Consider the following 18,088-nt stretch of genomic DNA (forward strand, 5'->3'; position numbering starts at 1 on the left):
CGCCCCCCGCTCGGGCTCGGCTCCCCCCTCCCCCGCACCTCCCCGGCCCGGGCTCTCGGCGCTTCCACGCTCTCGGAATCACGACCCCTCCCTGCCATGTATCCGCAGGGCAGACATCCGGTGAGTAATTGCAACTCGGTTTATTTAAGCATCTATCGTGGCAGGGTAAAAGAGGCAGTTTATCTGGCACCTCCATTTTGCTTGTTGCTACCTTTATGGTGTGTGTTTGTGCGTGTGCTCTCACACAAAGGGGATGCGGCCGGGGGGCGCCGTTGAGAGAGGAGGTTAATTCCGCGCGAGTGGCGCGGGGGGCTGCCTGTGTTCCAGGGGGAGCTGTTCACGCGGTCCCCGGCCCAGCTCTTAAGTCTCCCAACTCGACCGGCTTGTCTCTCGCCCCCGCCTTACTGGGGAGAGGGAGGCCCTTGGTGAAAGGCATGGGAGCCCCGCTGCCGACGGGGAGAGATGGGGCGCCCCCCCTCCTCCCTGTCGGAGAGCTGAGAAACTTGCTGGGAAGGTTCTGGGCTGAGGGTGGCCTCTCTGGTTGGGCGCCGTCGGGGAGGGGCCGGGGCCGCGGCCGCTCTGAGAGCCGTCTCATGCCCCCGCCCCCTCCCCTGTCTTGTCTTCGCGGGCTCCAGGCTCCCCATCAACCCGGGCAGCCGGGATTTAAATTCACGGTGGCTGAATCTTGTGACAGGATCAAAGACGAATTCCAGTTCCTGCAAGCTCAGTATCACAGGTAAGGCCGGTGGGGGCCGCCCCGGGGCTGGCGGGGAGGGGCGGCCCCTGCGCGGCTCCTGCCATCCCCCGCGGGGACGGAGGGGGCTCCTGACCCAGGGGCGGCGGGGCAGCCCGGGCCTCCGCCTTTTGTTTCCCCTTTCCGAGCGCGCCGCCTTAACCCTTTATTGCCCGCAGCCGCCCGGCTCCCAGCGCCGCCTGTGGGGTCCCCGAATGAGGGTCTAGGTCGTGGCGAGCGGATTCACTCCGGGTTCTGGGTGTGGGAAGCCAGCGTCAGGGTCCTGCTCCCCTGCGGCCGTGATAAGTCCTCTGACTGGGCCGCGGGAAGTTTCGAATTGTTTCACATCCCCCTCCCCACGGCGGGGACCCGAATCCCCTCGCGTCCCCTGGCTGTGGGATAAGAGGGCGCCCCCGGGGGGTGTCAGGGAAGTGGAAAAGTGGCTCCAGAGGCCCTTGGGTCGGGGCCTCAGAGGAGGCTGCCCAGGCGCCAGGCCTGAGCCGGCTTCTTCTGCCCTCGCAGCCTCAAAGTGGAGTACGACAAGCTGGCAAACGAGAAGACGGAGATGCAGCGCCATTACGTGATGGTGAGATGCGGCAGTGGGCCTGGGGGGCAGTGGGGCGCCGACCCCGGCCGGGGGCGCGGCGTGTATCTGGGGAGATGAGCGCCAGGTCCCCACCACCCCCAGCCGCAGGGCGGCCTTAGTAGAGGGCATAATCTGGCTTTGCCCTCACCTTCCCCAGCTTCCATTGCCGGGGCCACTTGGAGGAGGGTGAGTGAGGGGAGGGACAGAAAGAGAAACCCCGATTCCAGGCCGGCGACTTCTGTATTATCTTTGTGTGCCTTTAATTTGTGTTTTGAAAGTTGCCCAGGGGCCGATTGCCATTGCCCTATCTTGGCTAGTAAGATAGGATTGGACCAGCCCATGTGAAATTAGGGTTGCTAAAAATCTCTCTTAGTGACCTCCTGGGAGTGTTTAAAAACTTTTCTGCTTTGCAGCTGGGATCTAGCCAGAGTGGGACAGAAGCTCTCCTTCCTCAGGATGTTGTGAGGAGTGGAGAGGCCTTATAAAGCCCTCTGCTTTCACTCCCCTCCTCAGGGATCCCCCAGCTGGGTATCTTGTCTACGCTGGGGCAGTAGGCAGACTGTCTTCCTTTTGCCCAGTGTCCGTTTCAGCAAGTTTTAATCTTCATTTGTGAGAGGGCACGGCTGCCTGCACTGCTTTCCACATAAGAGGCCTTCGACACAGTGCTAAATAACTCTCAGAGGACAAGAGGGTCCCAGTGTACACACGATTCCCTGTTGAACCTGAACCTTGTATAAACAGGATATAGGGCACATGTGGTGCTTGTGGGAGGGAGGACCCAGCTCCCCCTTACTACCACATATATAACGTTTTGTTGAGATGAGAGGAACACTCGCCCTTGTCAGCTCTTAAACCGCTCTGTAAGCTGGCTTTGGGGTTTGATTTAAACTTCTTTAGCAAATGTATCGTAAAAGTATGACTTGGCCAAAACCTTTCCAAGAAAAAACTGATTTTCAAAAATGATCAGATTTCTGTGTTGTCTGTTAATAGCCATTCTTTTTACTTTTAGTACTATGAGATGTCCTATGGCTTGAACATTGAAATGCACAAGCAGGTAAGTGCTTTTCTCTTCTGAAAAATATATTGCATTTTTTAAAAACTTACATATGTGGATGTCTTATATTCTCTCTTGTTTGAAAATGAGCCTGGTTCTTCTATTCCTCCCCCTTCTCCTTGAAGAGTGAATGGATCAAGTCCTTGAAATGCAAGGTCTGAGGCTTTGCTGATTTTTTTTTTTAGACACGTTGAGCTTTTAGCATTCGAGCTTGTGAAATTAGTCCTGGTCTTGGATCCTGGTGGAGGATAAAGGACCAAAGGGAAAGTTGTACCTCCAGTATCTGCTTTACAAACTCCTGAAAGCCCAGAGGTGGCTGGCTGCTTTGATCTGTTTTAATGTAGAATTCTCAAGAGGAAATACAGGAGGATTTTTTTTCTTTCTCTCTCTTTTTTTTTCTTTTTGCAAAAATGTGATGTTCTGCGTTGATAAGATTAAACTTCAAGAGCCTTAAAAGCCAGGCTGAGCTGTCGAAATTTAAGGGAATGAAGCTGCTAACTGCTTAAAAATATAAAGCCATAATGAAATATAACTTTAATGCCTTGCATTGACAAGGTGGCTTTTTCATCTCTGTCTTGATTTGAAGGCAGCTGAATTCCCATTTTACAGAGAAGGAAGCTGAAGCTCCTGGATGAAGTAACTTGCCCAGGGGCAGCCTAGCCAGGACTTTTGAGATGGCTGGGGGTTGAGCTCAGCTTTGAAATCCTGAAGTCAAACCAGTTTAGCTAGTGTGGTGTCGTTTGATGGATATGTAAACTACCTGGTATTGTCACTCTTCTAATAACAGTATACCTCAAACCGAGCAAATACAAACACCCTTTATCTCAGTGCATATCAGTAACTAGTCCCGGTGCTAGGCTGGGCTGTGGGAGAGGCCTGTTTGTGTATTTGTGTTCTGAGGAAAGGCTGCCTATAATTTGGCTTGGCCAACGATTAGAGTTGACTTGGCATGTATAAATGGAGCAGGCAGGCCGGTTGTTCTTTTTAACAATTGGTGTTCATGAAATCTCAGAAGACTGTTGACTCATTCTAGCCTTTGGTGACCGTGACTTGAATGGATTTTCTGCTGTAAATTAACAGTCGTTTACAAGGTTTCAATTTTGTTCTTTAAGGAGGCAGGACCCAGGGCAGGTGAGAAGGGCAGGTGACCCTGGAAAGTGGGCAGATTCCTACCCACTCGAGTGGCTTCCTGTAGAGCCTTTGGGATCTGTAGTTTCCTTTCCCCTCCTGGAGGGAACCCCAGTGTTGAGTGAAGGGAAGCCAGAAAGGGGCCTGAGTTTATTGAGCAATGTGTGGGAAGCCAACTTGTGGCTTCCTGAGGGATTAGTTAGTCCCTTAGGAAGGCACATGAAGGCTGCCATGTTTTTACTTCTTGACACACAGAAATAATAAACAGACAGAGCTTTATATGTAAAGATATTTCTCCTCAGGAAAATAGAATCAAGACAGGTTCTGCGACTGGAACGGGCCGGGTCCCGGAAGAATGCTTGAAATGGAACTGGGGTCCCAGGTGTTTCAAGGACCTTGGGGTGTATGCAGGGTGCCACTTCCTCCCTTTGTCTACCCCCCTCTTTTTTTTTTTCTCAACGCTTAGTATCTTGGGTGTGTTTAAAGAAGGTAATTGCACCCAGGTTTAAAATTTATAGCAGCAGTTATTGTAAGAGCTTGGTAATTAAGGTGTAATGTCTCGTTGCATGTTGAGGTCTGCATGGGTGGTGTTCCACATGTCTGTGAATGGATGGTGCTTTGGCACTAAGAATCCACCTTGGCTCGCAGCAGATCTGTTCTGTGAGTCCTGGGGATGCTGTGAACGCAGGAAGAGTTAAATATCTTAACGCATTTGGTGGTGGGGTTTATATAAAGAGCAGCTGTGTACATCTGGGATTTCTGGCCATTCCCCAAACAAGGTTCTTAAGGGGAGAATGCCTGGGGTTTGGCTACATTGTCTCGTTTAATCCTCTCGACTGCCGGTGGTGGATAGAGGGATTCTTTGCCCTCTTTTTATAGGTGAGGAAACTGAGGCTTCAGGGAGGCCAGGAAGTCAGAGCTGGGACTCAAATCCAGCCCTCTGGCTTTCCCACTGGGCACTTTACCTTGCTTGCCACTCACCTTTGCCCTCTAGCCTGAGTTCCCAGCCTGAACATGTGTGCTCTGAATGCAGTGGCTTCTCAAGCTTATGGCAGTCTCTGAGTTGGGTGAAATCACCCTGTGGCTGTGGAGGAACAAAGAGGCAAGGAGGTGAAGAAACCTGTGCCATGAAATGCAACCCTAACCTAATGGAGTTGGCCACTCCCTAGGTTTGCAAGCGTTCTGGAGAAGAAAGCCCTGCCACTAATTGTAGTGTGGGTCTTGGGTGCATTTGGCGAATGGTGGTTAGGCCTGAGCAAACAAGTTTATCAGCTGACCTGTTTAGCGGTTGACTGGTGTTTTATCTGCACACACAATCAAGTGACTGGAGTGCTTGAATTATTCATGCAGTGTCCTGCCCTCTAGACTTGACTGTTCGTGTGATTACATCTGCCTGGAACAAACAGGCTGGATTCTTCATCTGTAAGCTGGGGTGGGGGTGGGGACTGTCTGTACTTTTATATAATAGATGATCTACAGAGCTAGCACCTTGGGAAGTGTGGCAGTCCTCAGCCTGCGCACGCATACGCTCACACGCGCTCCACCATCACCACCACATATTTTTTTTAAAAACTCTCCTTTGCTGGCTCTATGGGAAATGCCAATTAGCTGGGAACCTCGAGTCCTGCCAGATGGGCCCGGGTATTGACAGAGGGCAGCTGATGAGGTGCGTCCAGCCCATTTTTATTTTACTGAGAGGTTAAACTCACTGTGGCTGGCTCCTTCTCTGGCTGTTTCTCTGTCTCTCTCTTTTTCCAAGCTGTCAAAATCCCAGAGAAGTAATAAATGGTTTCTCCTCCTACTCTTTTGCCTCCCTCCCTAATTACGGTAAAGCAAAGATTACAGAATCACAGGCCTGGCCCGGGACTTCAAGAGGTCACCCACCTCCACCAAGCCCCCTGCTTCCAGGCCAAATGTCGAGGGTGGTTCAGAGAGGCTGGGGAGGCAGTGATGACTGACTGGCTCATCAGTTGCCATCTTGTTTGTGCAGAGGCTTTCCAGTGTCAGCCACAAATAACAAAGCCAGCTTAGAACCAGGGGCCCCAGAGCGACTGCCATGTGTTGGATTTGAGGCACTGACGCTCTGAGAAGCTGGGTCAGGTAGCCTTTTCACCTGCTGTTGGTGAGCACTGATGTTTTTGAAAGTGGACTTGAGCCATTTTGATTTTGGGGCAGTGTTGTGCCAACACGATACAGTCACCTATTTTTTTCTGTAAACTGAACGACCTTTCCTGTAAGTTTCTCTTTGAATCCTGGAACTGGAAGAGCCCTTTGGGTTCTCATGCAAACTTTTCAAGTTACAGATGAGGAAACGGAGGCCCAGAGAAGGGAAGCTGATGTATCCAGTCATACAGTCCCACGTTAGTGGTAAAGCTGCTACCGCTGCTTCCCTTCCAGCCCGGGACTCTTTTCTGTCAGACTCAAGAAATGAAGAGTGCTCCTTTTCTAATGTACTCTGTCTTTAATTACTATTGCTTCTTTCTGCGTTAATATCCAAACAGGCTAAGGCTACAAACCTGGCCCCACCAGAGTCCAAAGTGCCCCATTTCGGGTTGTATAATCATATCGCCGAACCCTTATTGTCCACAGTCCTGTTTTGAATTGCCAGCTATTTGCACAACTAATGATTTGATGTGTGTAATAATAATACATAATGCATAACTAGCAATCCCAGAGGAAAGATTCATTGACAGAGAAGGGAGGTACAACCTGTGAACTTTTTACCCTAGCCATGGGGTGCCATAAACACAGAGCTGAGGTGGGAAATGGAAAATCCCCATTTGTCACTCCCCTCCCCCCTCCCCTCCCCGCTCTGGATCTTCTCATCTAAAGGATAAGGGGCTCGGCTGGAGGATCTTGAGGCACACACAAGTTCTGTGACCACGGTGAAGGTGCAAGGTACAGGTGGCCAGAGGGAGCTACCAGGCAATGAGGTTACAAAAGACTCTGCCAAGGAGTTGAGCCTGTCTTGGTAGGAGAATGTGGGACCACTTGCAAAGTAGAAGGGGTCAAAGGTCCTTAGACTAGGGAAGTGCCTATTTGTGTGGCATCTGAGTTGAACTGTGAAATTTTTTTTTCTTTTTTGCCAGAGTGCTAGCATCCAAGAACCTCCCTATGCCCTGGTATCCATCTGACTTTTCCTGCCATATTGATCTTCCCTGGAACAGACTGTAATCACGAGTCCTCTCACTGAGGGGGTGCCTGCCTCGCTCAGCTTTGGGGTCTGGGGGCTCCAAGCTCCCTGCACGCTGTCTAGCTAGAGGGAGGCTGCCCAACCCCTCAACACTGCCTTTGGACCCCTTTTCTCTAGTTGCCAGTGGGAGTGGTAGAGTGGGGGTTTCAGTGCTTTTGGGGTCTTTTCCTTCTTGTGCATTTGTCATTGAAATGACCCTGGGAGATGAGCAAATGGCCCCTTGTCCTTACTTTACAAATCAAGAACCTGGCTCCTAATTCAGGACTCATTCTCTAAACTCTTTTGGACCAGGAGCCCATGGCGGACGGCAGAGTTCTTCCTTTGCTTGAACTCCTCCTTCCCACCTTGCGGAGGAAAGCTCTAGGCTGTTTGTTTCCATTTTGTGGAAGGAGGAGTCCCTCAAGGAATAAATCTCCCTTTGCTTTCTCCGTGAGAAAGTCCTTCTATCTCATTGTACAAAACACTGGGACACCAGGGGCAAAAAGGTGACAAAGACCTAACCTCGGAAGTGTTTTCCCCTGTGATCTGGCACTCATTCCTCATCTCATTTTTGTAGGTATGAAAGAAGCCCCTCTGCAGAGGTCTCTATAGCACTTAGTATGTAATAGGTGCTCAGTAGACATCTTGGTTTTTCTTCAAAATTTACTCAGGTTATCTGAGAATAGAGTTGCGATTCCCTGAACCCTGAGTAGGAAGTGGGGATTTTAGTTGTGGGCTGGCCGCCCGCTCTGCAGGCTTCCTCCTATGGCCCGGCATCCAGTTTCTTCATCAGTGAAATGAGGGGGTTGGATTCATTCCCAAAGCGGTTATTAGGGGCCTGGGATGTGCTGGGTGTGGGCAGAGGTTGGTTACACAGCCGAATAAGACACCATTCCCTCTGTGGGGGAGTTGGATGTCTAAATAAGTAATTGCAATGCAGTGAGGTAAGTGCTAGTGTGGCCCGAGTGTCACAGGAGGAGCACCCAGCACAGAACAGCTTATTCTTCCTGGGAGGGGAGAGTGGGGTGAGAGCGGACTTCACTGAGGGCTTTACTTGAGGCGAGTCTTAAAGGGAGGGTTTATGAGGCCGAAGTTGGCAGCGGAGGCCCCTCCAGGGTGGCAACAGCTCGCGGCAAGGCAGTGAGATATGTTCTGGAAGCCACACGTCTTTGGAATGATGTGGGGCGGGGACTGCACTTGGGAAGTGAGGTGAGGTGGTGACATTTTGCAGCAGAGTGATCTCCAAGGCCCCTCTGCCCTTGCAGTCGCGGCTCCCAACTCCGTGGCTTCCTCCATCCCTGCATGGCTGGCTCTCCAGGGCTGGCCTGAGTCCATCTGCCGCGGGGTGGGGGCGGGGGTTAGTCTGTGGCCTGCCCTGCCTGCTTTCCTACCGTAATGCGCTGCTTTGAACTTTATTCCCCAAAGTGGCATTGTCTCCTTTCTCATATTGGTAATTCTGTAATGACTGGTTATGACCCGCCCCCTCCCCCATATTTAATTCTCATCAGCCCAGCTCTCCACTTTGCTATTAATGATAGCAGCCAGCAAAATAGCTTTCAACATGCCATTGACAGTCTGGTTTAAGAGAGCACTTGAAGTAGTGCTAGACAGCTGAAAGCACCCATAATTGTGTACCAGAGTGAGAACTGCGTGCTCAAGGGCCTTGTTTTTATATGCTTAAAGGGACAATATCTTGTTTTCAACAAATGCTCTCTGAGACGCACAGCCAAGATACTTTCTTCCTTTTTTTCCTTTCTTCTTTTGACTTTCTTTTCTCTTTCAAAATACATAGTTTAAAAAAATTCTTCATAAAATAATTGTTCCCTTCAAGTTGGGGTTAAGGAGAAACTTAAGGAAGGGGGAAATGTCCTGCCGCCATGTAAGCGGGGAATATTTGGTGGGTTTGTTGTTTTGAAGCATCGTCCTTTGCAGGCAGCAAACTGTGGGTCAGCCTTGCCCTACTGAGAGTCCTTAGGACCTTGCGTTTCTCGAGGTAATGGGGGAGTCTGAATTCGCATCAGCATTGATTTTGAATTCTTTTGTTTGCTAAGGATGTTGCACAATCAGTGGGCTGTGGAGCTGTCACTGTGAATGTTTAGGCAGAGGCCACCTTCTGGGGGAGGGCTGGAGGAGAGGGGTCACCTTGTTGGAGAGTCAGGGCAGGACTGTTAAGGAATTAGATTCTAGGAGGCTGTTAACTGCAGAGTTGACGGCCCAAGAGGCCCATCTGGAAATCAACAGGGTGGGTAGGACAAGGACTTGTATTCTTAAGTAGAGGTTTGTACCAGGCTTGGAGGGTTAACCAAGGGGCCCGTCTAGTCCACCCCGAAGTTTTTATCTGAGAACACATACCTTTCTCCCCTTCACACCAGCCAACTTCATTATTGCTTTGAAGATGCAGTCCTTTGGAAGAGGTTTCCTTTGCCTCTCTGTCGCCAAAGCCTCCCATTGCCAGTGTGCCCTGTGAAGGGAGAAGAGAGAAGCAAGTTCCCATCTGTGGGGCCTGAGAGGCCAGAGAAACCCTGTTGGGGCCTGGAGTCCATGTCGTCCTGTTCTCTCTCAGGCTGGCTGCTGTTGGTAAAGGGTAGGAGCATGGATGGGCCCGGCTGGTGTGTCTTAGGTGGTTCCTTCCATCACCGTGTGAATGATAGGATCCAGTGTTCTGGCTGCTGCCACCACCAAACAATCCCAGGGGAAGTACTTTCCTGAGTACAAACTGTTTGAAAAATTTGATCTTCCAGATATTATAGATTATAATGATGTGGCCCCTTAGAATTTCTGTAGCACTTGATTGCAAAGCAGATTCAGCATTTTCATCTTAGCAGCTAAAATAATGGGTATTTGGGTCCAGGACAGACAGACATAGGATAAAAGCATCAGAGCATACCCTGAAAGCTTGGAGTGTGAAGATGACCTGTGTACTAGAGGGCTATGTTGTCAAATTGGGGTGGGGGAGGTGAGGCCTGTGCTGTGACAGAACTGTGAGTTCCATGAGGGACAGGACCATTTTGTATTTTTCACTAAGAGCCCTGAACCCTGAGCAGTGCTTGGCCCATACTGGATATACAGTGTGCATTTTGTGGGGACTTGAGGAGGGAAGGTAATATTCCAGCTCAGGGTTCTCTCTTACCCTGAAGACTGTTACGGACTCTTTGGGAAGGACAGAAGCTTTCTTAGTTTTCTAACAGAGGCCTGTGGGCTGCAAATGTTGTGATTATAGAAAGAGTTGTAAAGGTGTCGTGAATCTTTATTTAAACCTGTCTTTAATGTAACTTAGGCATCTTTTTCTTTTCATCTCACGCTATGAACAGTTTAAGTGCAAAAGGGGAAGAAGGCAGGGTGGGGTGGGAAGAGATAACTGGGAGGGAGAGATGACAAAGCGGAGATGGGGAAGAGACAAGTGCTGAGTGGGTGAATTGGTAAACTCAGCTTGCCATGCCTTGGCTGTTTGGGCATGGAGTTCCAAGTGTTGTGTGTGGCCTGATATCATGAGCCTTTTAAGTCTGACTATTGTTCACAGCTCTTCAACTGCTATTTTTGTTTGTTAATTTTGAATGAAAACTACCGCAGGCCAATAGAAGTTGCTTTTTCGTTTGCACTGAAGGCTGACGCTTTCTTCAAATGGAGACTCAAATGCAGAAGAGCTCTTCCCACTAGTGTTTTAGCACTGAGTACCAAATGCAATTTGGGTACAGGAGAGGGCTCTCTCTTCCTGGTCAGCCATGAAGACTTGAGGTTTAGACTCCTACATCACCCAGCCAGCTATATGAACAAAAGGTTGGAGGAGGCGGCCCTTCACCCACTCCCCAGATCTTTCCCTTGGGCTAGCCTTCGACAGGTCTTTGCTGAGTTTGGATCTGAAACTGATTAATTCTGATAATACTGGCAGGGGCATGCTTTGGAACCGGTGATGCTTTGCGATTTCTGTTGGGGAAAATGAGAAGAGGAAGGCAGTTCAGTGCGGACTACTGGACAAGGGATGGGAGTCTGTTCTAGCTCTCTGGTAGGGGTGGGGTACAAGAACTTCTATTAACCTTCCTGGCCTCTGTCCAGGGAGAAGTAGGACACTCAGAGGGCTCAGAAGCAGCAGGTGATGCCAGATGGTGTGGAATGAGGGTCTAACTGGTTGGGTGGGATAGAGGAAGGAGGAGCAGGGGAGATAGAGGAAGTGAGCCTGTTGGTACTGATTGGTCAATAGGTCTTTAGCTCATCCTTAAACCCTTACCTGCCTATTTTCCTAGAAGGAGGCCCCTTCCTCTGATCTCCATCTCCAGTGAAGAAAGCTAAAGTCCATTTCTTATTTTGCTTTGCCTAACAGCAGAAGCCCTGGGGAAAGACAGGAAGAATTTCTCGTCTACCATCCCTCAATCCCTGGGATCTCATACTTTATCCCAGAGAAACGGGGGATCTCGATGAAGCCAGACTTGAAATGGGGGAGAAGCAGCCTGGTTTAGAGCTCGAAAGACCTGCCGCTCCCCTACAGGGTCTTTCCGCTGTTGGCCTGGTTTCAGCCTCCATGTCACCCAGTCCTTGTGTGTGGCACCCACAGGCCCGGCCTGCAGAAACTTGAGAAGTGTCTAGATACCCCTTTCTCTTTGCGTCTTGGGTTTTCTCACTGTTCTGTTACCTAGTTTTTCACCGTACTTCTCAAGAGACCCCTACCCAGCTCTTCCTCATTATCCATTTGCCCAGGGATGTTGGGCAAACTCCCTTCCTAAACTCCCAGGACGCTGAATGCCCATTGGGCATTTTCCAGGCCTACTGGGTGATGGGTGGGGTTTTTCTTGGCCAGTGAATTCCGTTTCTCCCTCAGAAGATCACAGGTTCTTGCCGGGTGATCCTGGAGAGTTACGTGTAGAGCACCAGAAGCTGGGAGGTTTGTCTTTATGGCCAAGAGGTTGGCTTTGGAGTCAGACAAATGTGGGTTTGAGTCCCAGATCAATTCCTGTTGGTGTGTGACTTTGAGCAGACTGACCTCTGTGATCTTCAGTTTGCAGTGGAGATAATAACACCTACCTGTTGGGGCAGTGCTGCCCAGTAGAACTTTCTTCAGTGATGGAAATGCTGTGTGTCTGCCCTCTTCAGTAAGGCAGCCACCAGCCACGTGTGGCTCGTAAGCACTTGAAATATGGCTACTGTGACTGAGGAACTGAGTTTGACATTTAATTTTAATTAAATTTAGCTAGCCAGAGGTGGCTGGTGGCTTCATAAATTGTATAGTTACAGTTCTAGGGAGTGCCATGAAGGATGCATATAACCTGCTTAGCACAATACCTTGCACATGGAAAAGCCGAAACAAGGTATTCTCACAAAGGAACAGAGTCCCCAGATTGTCAAGACCTCAGACATAGAGGACAAGATCCTTGGTGTTGCATATGTTGTAAGATTTCTCAGAGCCCTTTCCCATATGTGACTTGTTGGCTCTACAGTCCTGCAGCATAGGCACCGTGGGCGCCACGCATCAGATAGCAGCACTGACGGTTAGAGGTTGAGTAACTTGCTCATTGTTGCACAGCGGACCAGCAGCCAGTTCAGAACTGGAAACCAGGCCTGCTTCCCTCGTGGACCTCAGTGATCTTTATCCACAGACCATATCAAGATGAGGTCTTCTATGATCTTCCCACGTGTCACCCCCAGACCACCGTACTATAGGCATCGATTCCAGTGCTAGGAAGAAACCAGATGAACCCTTGAAGAATTCAGTAAAACCTGAGTGTCAGCCACATGTGGATCGGGGATTCCCAACCTGGGTGCTGTTTACATTTGGGGCTGGATACTTTTTTGTGGTGAGGTTGTCCTCTGTGTTTAGGATGTTTCACAGCATTTCTAATCTCTTCCCACTAGTTGTCTTTGTCAGTGCCCCAGTTGTGACATCCAGAAATGTCCGTAGGCATTGCCAGAATCCCTTGGGGAAACAATTACTATTGGTTGAGGGGCCTTGATATAGAGGGAAGAAGTCTGGCTCTAACCTGGGAGATCTGCTTACCACCTGGTCTTCCTGTGTGGTCTTCCTGTGTGACAGCTTCTTGCCCACTCTGGGCCTCATTTGCCTCATCAGTAAAATGAGAGGTCAAATGGTGTGACTTGGGAGGAGGTCAGTTTGAGAAGGGGCTTATCATGTAAAATAAGTTTCTAAATGACTGATCTTGATTTTCATAGCCTAAGAAATGCCATCACTCCTGCTTTCCTTATTTGGAGAAAGAAGACCCTCTCACTCTTTTTGTTTTAATTTATGGAAGAGGTATGCTCTTTGGTTGTGAATAAGATGGTAGGTAGATAGAATGGGGCTCTGTCTCTGCCTACAGTCAGTCTTTCCTCTTCCCCTCCCCTTAGTCTTCCCTCATGCCACTTGGGTTTCCCAAAAAGTCCATGCCCTTAAAAAATCCTAGCCAGCATTTCGTTTGTAGTGCTGACCTGATGTGAGGAGACCCCCAAAATTTAATGAGCTGTCTCTGCAAGGGTAATGTGACTTTTACAGCCTGTTGAGGGGCAAGGGGAGATTTGCATAATGTTCCAAGGGGGATTAGGTGGCTGGGGGTTGCCATGGCAACCCCACAGGGATGAATTGAGAATTTTTCCTCCTGGCAGGAGTTGGCCAATGGAGTCTGGGAAGGTGGGGGAGGGGGCAGGGGGTTATCTGAGGGGAGGGAGGAGGAGAGGGAGAGAGGGAAGGGTGGGAGTGGTGTGCCTGGGATGAATGAGCAGTGTTGGGGGAAGGTGTAATCTGAAAAAGCACTCCCTGTTCTGTCTGTACAAGCAAGCTCTTTGAGAGTCATCTCCCCTCACAAGTAGGGGTGGGAGGCAAGCAGAGTTTAGTGTTTGGGAACCAAGAAATTAAAGTGAACAAATATTTAAAGATTATTGGATCTTGTTAACAGGAAGCCCGGTAGATGGAAACTGAGAGTCTGAGGAATGAAACTCTTAGAGTCCCAAAGCCGGGGAGGGACTTGAGCTGTCATATGGGCCCTGTGGTGTCTGCCTCCAAGTTTCTGTTGGGTCTCCATGGAATGCTCCCAAGGGCAGGGCACTCACACAGCACCTAATTCATTTTTGAGAGCTCCGATTATTACACTGGACTCAGATCGGCCTTCTTTATTCAGTGGAAACTGAGGCCCAAGTGCAGGGTGGATCTGGGCTAGGAACACAGGACTCTAGACTGTATGTTGCCACGTCTTTCCAGGATTGGGTTGCCTGGATGCGTGCTCACTCAGCCTCACTATCCCCAGTTCCCTCACACTGTAGACCCCTGGAAGAAAAGGGGAGGTGGGATTCCTTTCAGGGAAGTGTGCAGAAGGGTGGTCCCAACCCCAGCAACCCCAGAGTCCCTTGCCGTTGGTTGGTCCTAGCTGGGGAAGAATGAGTGTGTTTTCTTCTCCCTGCCCTGGATCCTCACTGTCATCCTTACCCGCCTGTGGAGGGCACAGGGGTTGGTGCCCAGAGTGTCCTCACAGGCTAGCCCAGGCCAGCATCCCCATCCCTCCCCGAGGAGACAGATCCTCAGGGTCACGCTGAGGGGGCTGGGCCTTTCTTGTACCAAGTCCTCCCTGCATAAAGAATTCAGCAGGCTTCCTCGGAGGGCATAAATATTTAATGGCGTTGTAGTTATATATAATTTGATCAATATGTCAGTGCTAAAAGGGCCTTTAAGAAGGCTCACCTATCATTGAGTGATCTGTGATGTGAACCTTCACCAGCCCCTCCAGTAGCGGGAGGGGCTACATTTCCCAAGGCTACTGCATGGATCATTTGTTGACCCTCCTCCCCTTCTTATATTGTAGCACTGCTTCCTCTCAGAGCCCATGGCGGGCATGGAACAGGGCCTGGGAACCCCATCCCAGCTTTTGTTGGCCATCCCCCGGCCCCCCATGGATTTCTTCCTCTGTTGATAAAACACCCGCTTGCTTTATTTCAGTGTTCTCTGAGCTCGGCCTAAGGAGAAACTACCTGGCAAGGAGTATCCTCTTTTAGTCAAATCATTGAGGGGCTATCCATTTAGTATTGCCTAGGAAATGCAATGGGATGTTTTAAGTTAAATGCCCAGACGTGGTGTTCTGACTCTGGGTGATTGGCGCCTGGCTGCTGGGAGGCTGCTGGGAAGGTTGGGGCCAGGGCCACCTCTTTCTGCACAGCCTCCCACCCCAGCCTCTCCCTGCAGCTCTGAGATTTAATTCGAGATGAAGCAGACTGTTTTCAAATCCCAAGAACTCAGTCAGAGAACCAGGTAAAACCTGATTAAAACTTAAGAACCTCAGAGCTGACTGAGACGACACCCCTAAACACATGCATTTTCTAGAGGAGTAACCTGAGGCCCAGAGGCCTGCTGGGATGAAAATCATCACTTCCCCATGGCTTTGCAATGTAATTCACCTTTCAAATGGGCAGGTCCCTTCCTCATCTCATCTTTCACACACATCCACAAACAGTCTCTAGACTCACAGTACCATGCTCTTTGCATGACACTGCCCTGATTTTCCAAAGAAGGAATCCTCATTTCACAAATGTAACTAGATGCCTAGTAGCATGGGATGGCCGGCTTGCCTGTCTAACAGACATGGAATTACTTCCCACTGAATGCAACAACTTGGAGAACCCTGGACTGGTTGTCTTAGCCTCACCAACCAGTCTTCCTTGTGAATCACAGAAACTGCACAGTAGGGGCTTGACACTTAGAAATATGATATCATTGTTCTTGCCTAGAGGCTCTTCCACAGTGAAGCGCAGTTTTGCTGATGGACAAATTTGAATGGCTCGTGCTCTGAAGGCTGGTCCTTGGGACCCAGCCCAGGTCAGCCAGCTGCCCAGCCAGCAGCCAGCATCCATCCACATCTCAAGGTGGCTTGGCTCTTCCCCGCTGGTCCTTTGTAAATTCATGTGATGCTCTGTTTTATGGATCTTTATGGAGGAAATTATAAGCTGCACAGCAATTCGGGAACATTTAGGGTTCTAAAACTCTGTAAGTTAGCGCTCCTGGATCTTAATACATTATCTAGTTAATCCCTTCATTTTGCAGACGGCAAAATTAATGCCCAGAGAGGGGAAGTGATTTGCCCCAAGCCACACAACTAAATGTAGACAGAATTGGAGGTAGAAGCCAGCTCATTTCTGTGTGGCACTGGAGCATACCACATTCTTTAAAGGGGCAGCTTTCTCTTCTCCTTGCCCTTATTTGGCCGAGTTTAAAAGGAATTGTACATTCAGAGTCCACAGGTACACAGGACAGGGCAGTTTAAAACTAACTAGCAGACAGACCCGCTGGTGGAAGTCGCTCTCGACTGTGTTGAACACAGTCACCTAAATTAAAAATAAGGGCAAGGACTGGCTGGGTGCTGCAAGCCCAGGAGCAGGAGATTGCTGGGGGGTACAGATCAAGAGCAGGCTCCATCTCCCTTAATTTAGTGTCTTGGGTCAAGGGCCAAGGATAGTCTGAACCAACAGCAAACGTGAAGACTAGACTGTGGTTAGAGAAATAGACTTTTAGAATGCTCAAGTACCCTCGGTTTACAGCAAGATGTTCAGAGGTCCTGCTTTAATGAGGAGATGATCATGCAAATGGGAGCTACTAAGACGCATGGAACAGATTGCTCTTTGGGAAATTACCCTTGCCCCCCACTATCTTGTTTTCTGTCATTTATTTGCCTAACAATCTCGACAGAGATGCAGGGCAGATGTTACTCCCAGCGCCTGGTTGGTAGTGCAGATTCTGAATGTAGCAGGACCTCTGTCCCCATTTCTCTGAACTGCTTCTCTGTCTGTATCTAGTAGATTAGTTCCTTCTGAGGAACAATGTTTTTCCACCAACAAAGCCGCCTGCTTTGAACCATACTTGAAAAGAAACTTTCAAAGGCGGCACCAGCCTCCCTGAACACCTTTTCCAAAGTGCTTTCCAAAGGGAGCCGTCTTCCCACCTCCCACCACCTCTCAGGTTCGCTTCTGAAGACCTGGCTCAAAAGCAGTGGCTTTGTGGGACCGAGATGGAGGGAAGGATGGAGGTCGGCCTCTGGAAACTACAGCTGCCTTATTGATAACAACGGATTGTGCCGAGTTGCCAAAAGGAGTTTTCCAGCGTATGATCGAGTTCCAGTTTGTGATTTGTGACCTGTCCCAATTGTTGAAGTCACACTTCAACAATTTTTTTTTTTCCTTTTTTGGAACTGATTTTTAGAGCTTGTTTGAGTTGGATCCAATGCTGTTTTAACAGCTGTTCTAATCAGAAGTGCTGTCAATTATTAACCTTAATGGTGGTTTTTCTTTCAGAAATATTTCTCTAAACTCTCTTGAAATGTCAAAATTCGGCTTCTTGGTAGGAAGTCATTTAGTGAAGTCACTTAATGGCTGGGCATCAGTTTCCCCATCTGAAAAGTGGAGATGTTGACAAGCGCCTTCTCTGTGGGGTTATTGTGGATGCACACAGGGCAAGTTGGGTGGGCGATGTCAGCGGCCATTACTGTTGTTAGGAGGGCTTCTGTTAAGCCAGCTTTTCCTTTCCAGGAACTTCCCCTGCCCCAAGCGCCACCCTCCAAAAAATAAACATGTTTTAAAAATGTTGAGCAAACAGCTTTCCTGTTCATGCTTTGACTCTGCAGAGTACACGCAGCCCATTCTCAGGGTTGGGCAGCCTTTGTAGAGATGGGGGAGGACCTATCCCTGCTTCTACTTTGTGGGGAGATCCCAAGAGGGTACTAGGAGATGATGGCACAGTGACAGCTGGGAGGGATAGGATGTGCTTGCTTCACACCCCTTTCCCAAGGGAGGGGCTGAGTTTACGTTGGGACAACTTTTACCATGAACCAGGAGGTTCTCCCAACGTTAACCCAGCCCCTCCCCTCTGTCTGCCTCAACCCCACACAGTCCTGTCTTGTGACGTGCCAAAGGCCTTCCTGCCATGCAGAGAGGCCTCTCTTCATGGAACGTGGGCCTCAGGAAAGACAGCCTGAACGCCACTACCCCAGGCTCGTGGAAGGTTCTGTATCTGTGTGGCGTTGTGATAGCCCTCAGTTGACGCTTGTTTGTGGTGCTGGGAGGCAGGAACTACTTTAGAAGGGTGGAGGGGTGAGAATGAGAGAGAACTTGGCCTGAGCCACCCAGCTGTGGTCACCTGCTTGCCCGGATGGCTACATAAATCCTGGGAGATCCCTTGTTCTCATAACCAGAGTGAGCTGGGCTCCAGACCAGCCCTATGGGAAGATCCTGTCTGTGGGAAGCCTTTGGTCATGTGTTTGCTGAAGGGTGTGGGGAAGGGCAAGGTCAGCTACTTTTCTTTTTTGTCAACTCCCTGATCCTGACCCTTGGCCTGTTTGCCAGTGGAAGGAGGCCACAGTCAGAACCTTTTTATAATCACCCTGCCCCCTGCCCTCCCAGAGACTGTGAGAGTTAATAGTTGCTGAGGAGGCCAGAGTGACTGGGGATGTTCTGAAC

General features: G+C 49.7%; 1 protein-coding gene across 12 annotated transcripts in view; it reads left to right on the forward strand.

The window, feature by feature from the left end:
• Positions 1-6: 6 nt before the first annotated feature.
• Positions 7-18,088, forward strand: part of TLE3 (transducin-like enhancer of split 3) — a 49,597-nt gene continuing 31,515 nt past the window's right edge. For 7 of the 12 annotated variants that reach the window (XM_011940304.1, XM_011940305.1, XM_011940308.1 and 4 more), the window contains exons 1-4: positions 7-120; positions 636-736; positions 1,256-1,319; positions 2,329-2,373. In XM_011940304.1, the coding sequence (XP_011795694.1) occupies positions 97-120; positions 636-736; positions 1,256-1,319; positions 2,329-2,373 (234 nt within the window). In that variant the 5' untranslated portion in view covers positions 7-96. The other 5 variants (XM_011940301.1, XM_011940302.1, XM_011940303.1 and 2 more) reach the window with 3 other exon arrangements.

Source organism: Colobus angolensis, unplaced genomic scaffold (assembly GCF_000951035.1).
Source record: "Colobus angolensis palliatus isolate OR3802 unplaced genomic scaffold, Cang.pa_1.0 Scaffold19, whole genome shotgun sequence".
Lineage (NCBI taxonomy): Eukaryota > Metazoa > Chordata > Mammalia > Primates > Cercopithecidae > Colobus > Colobus angolensis.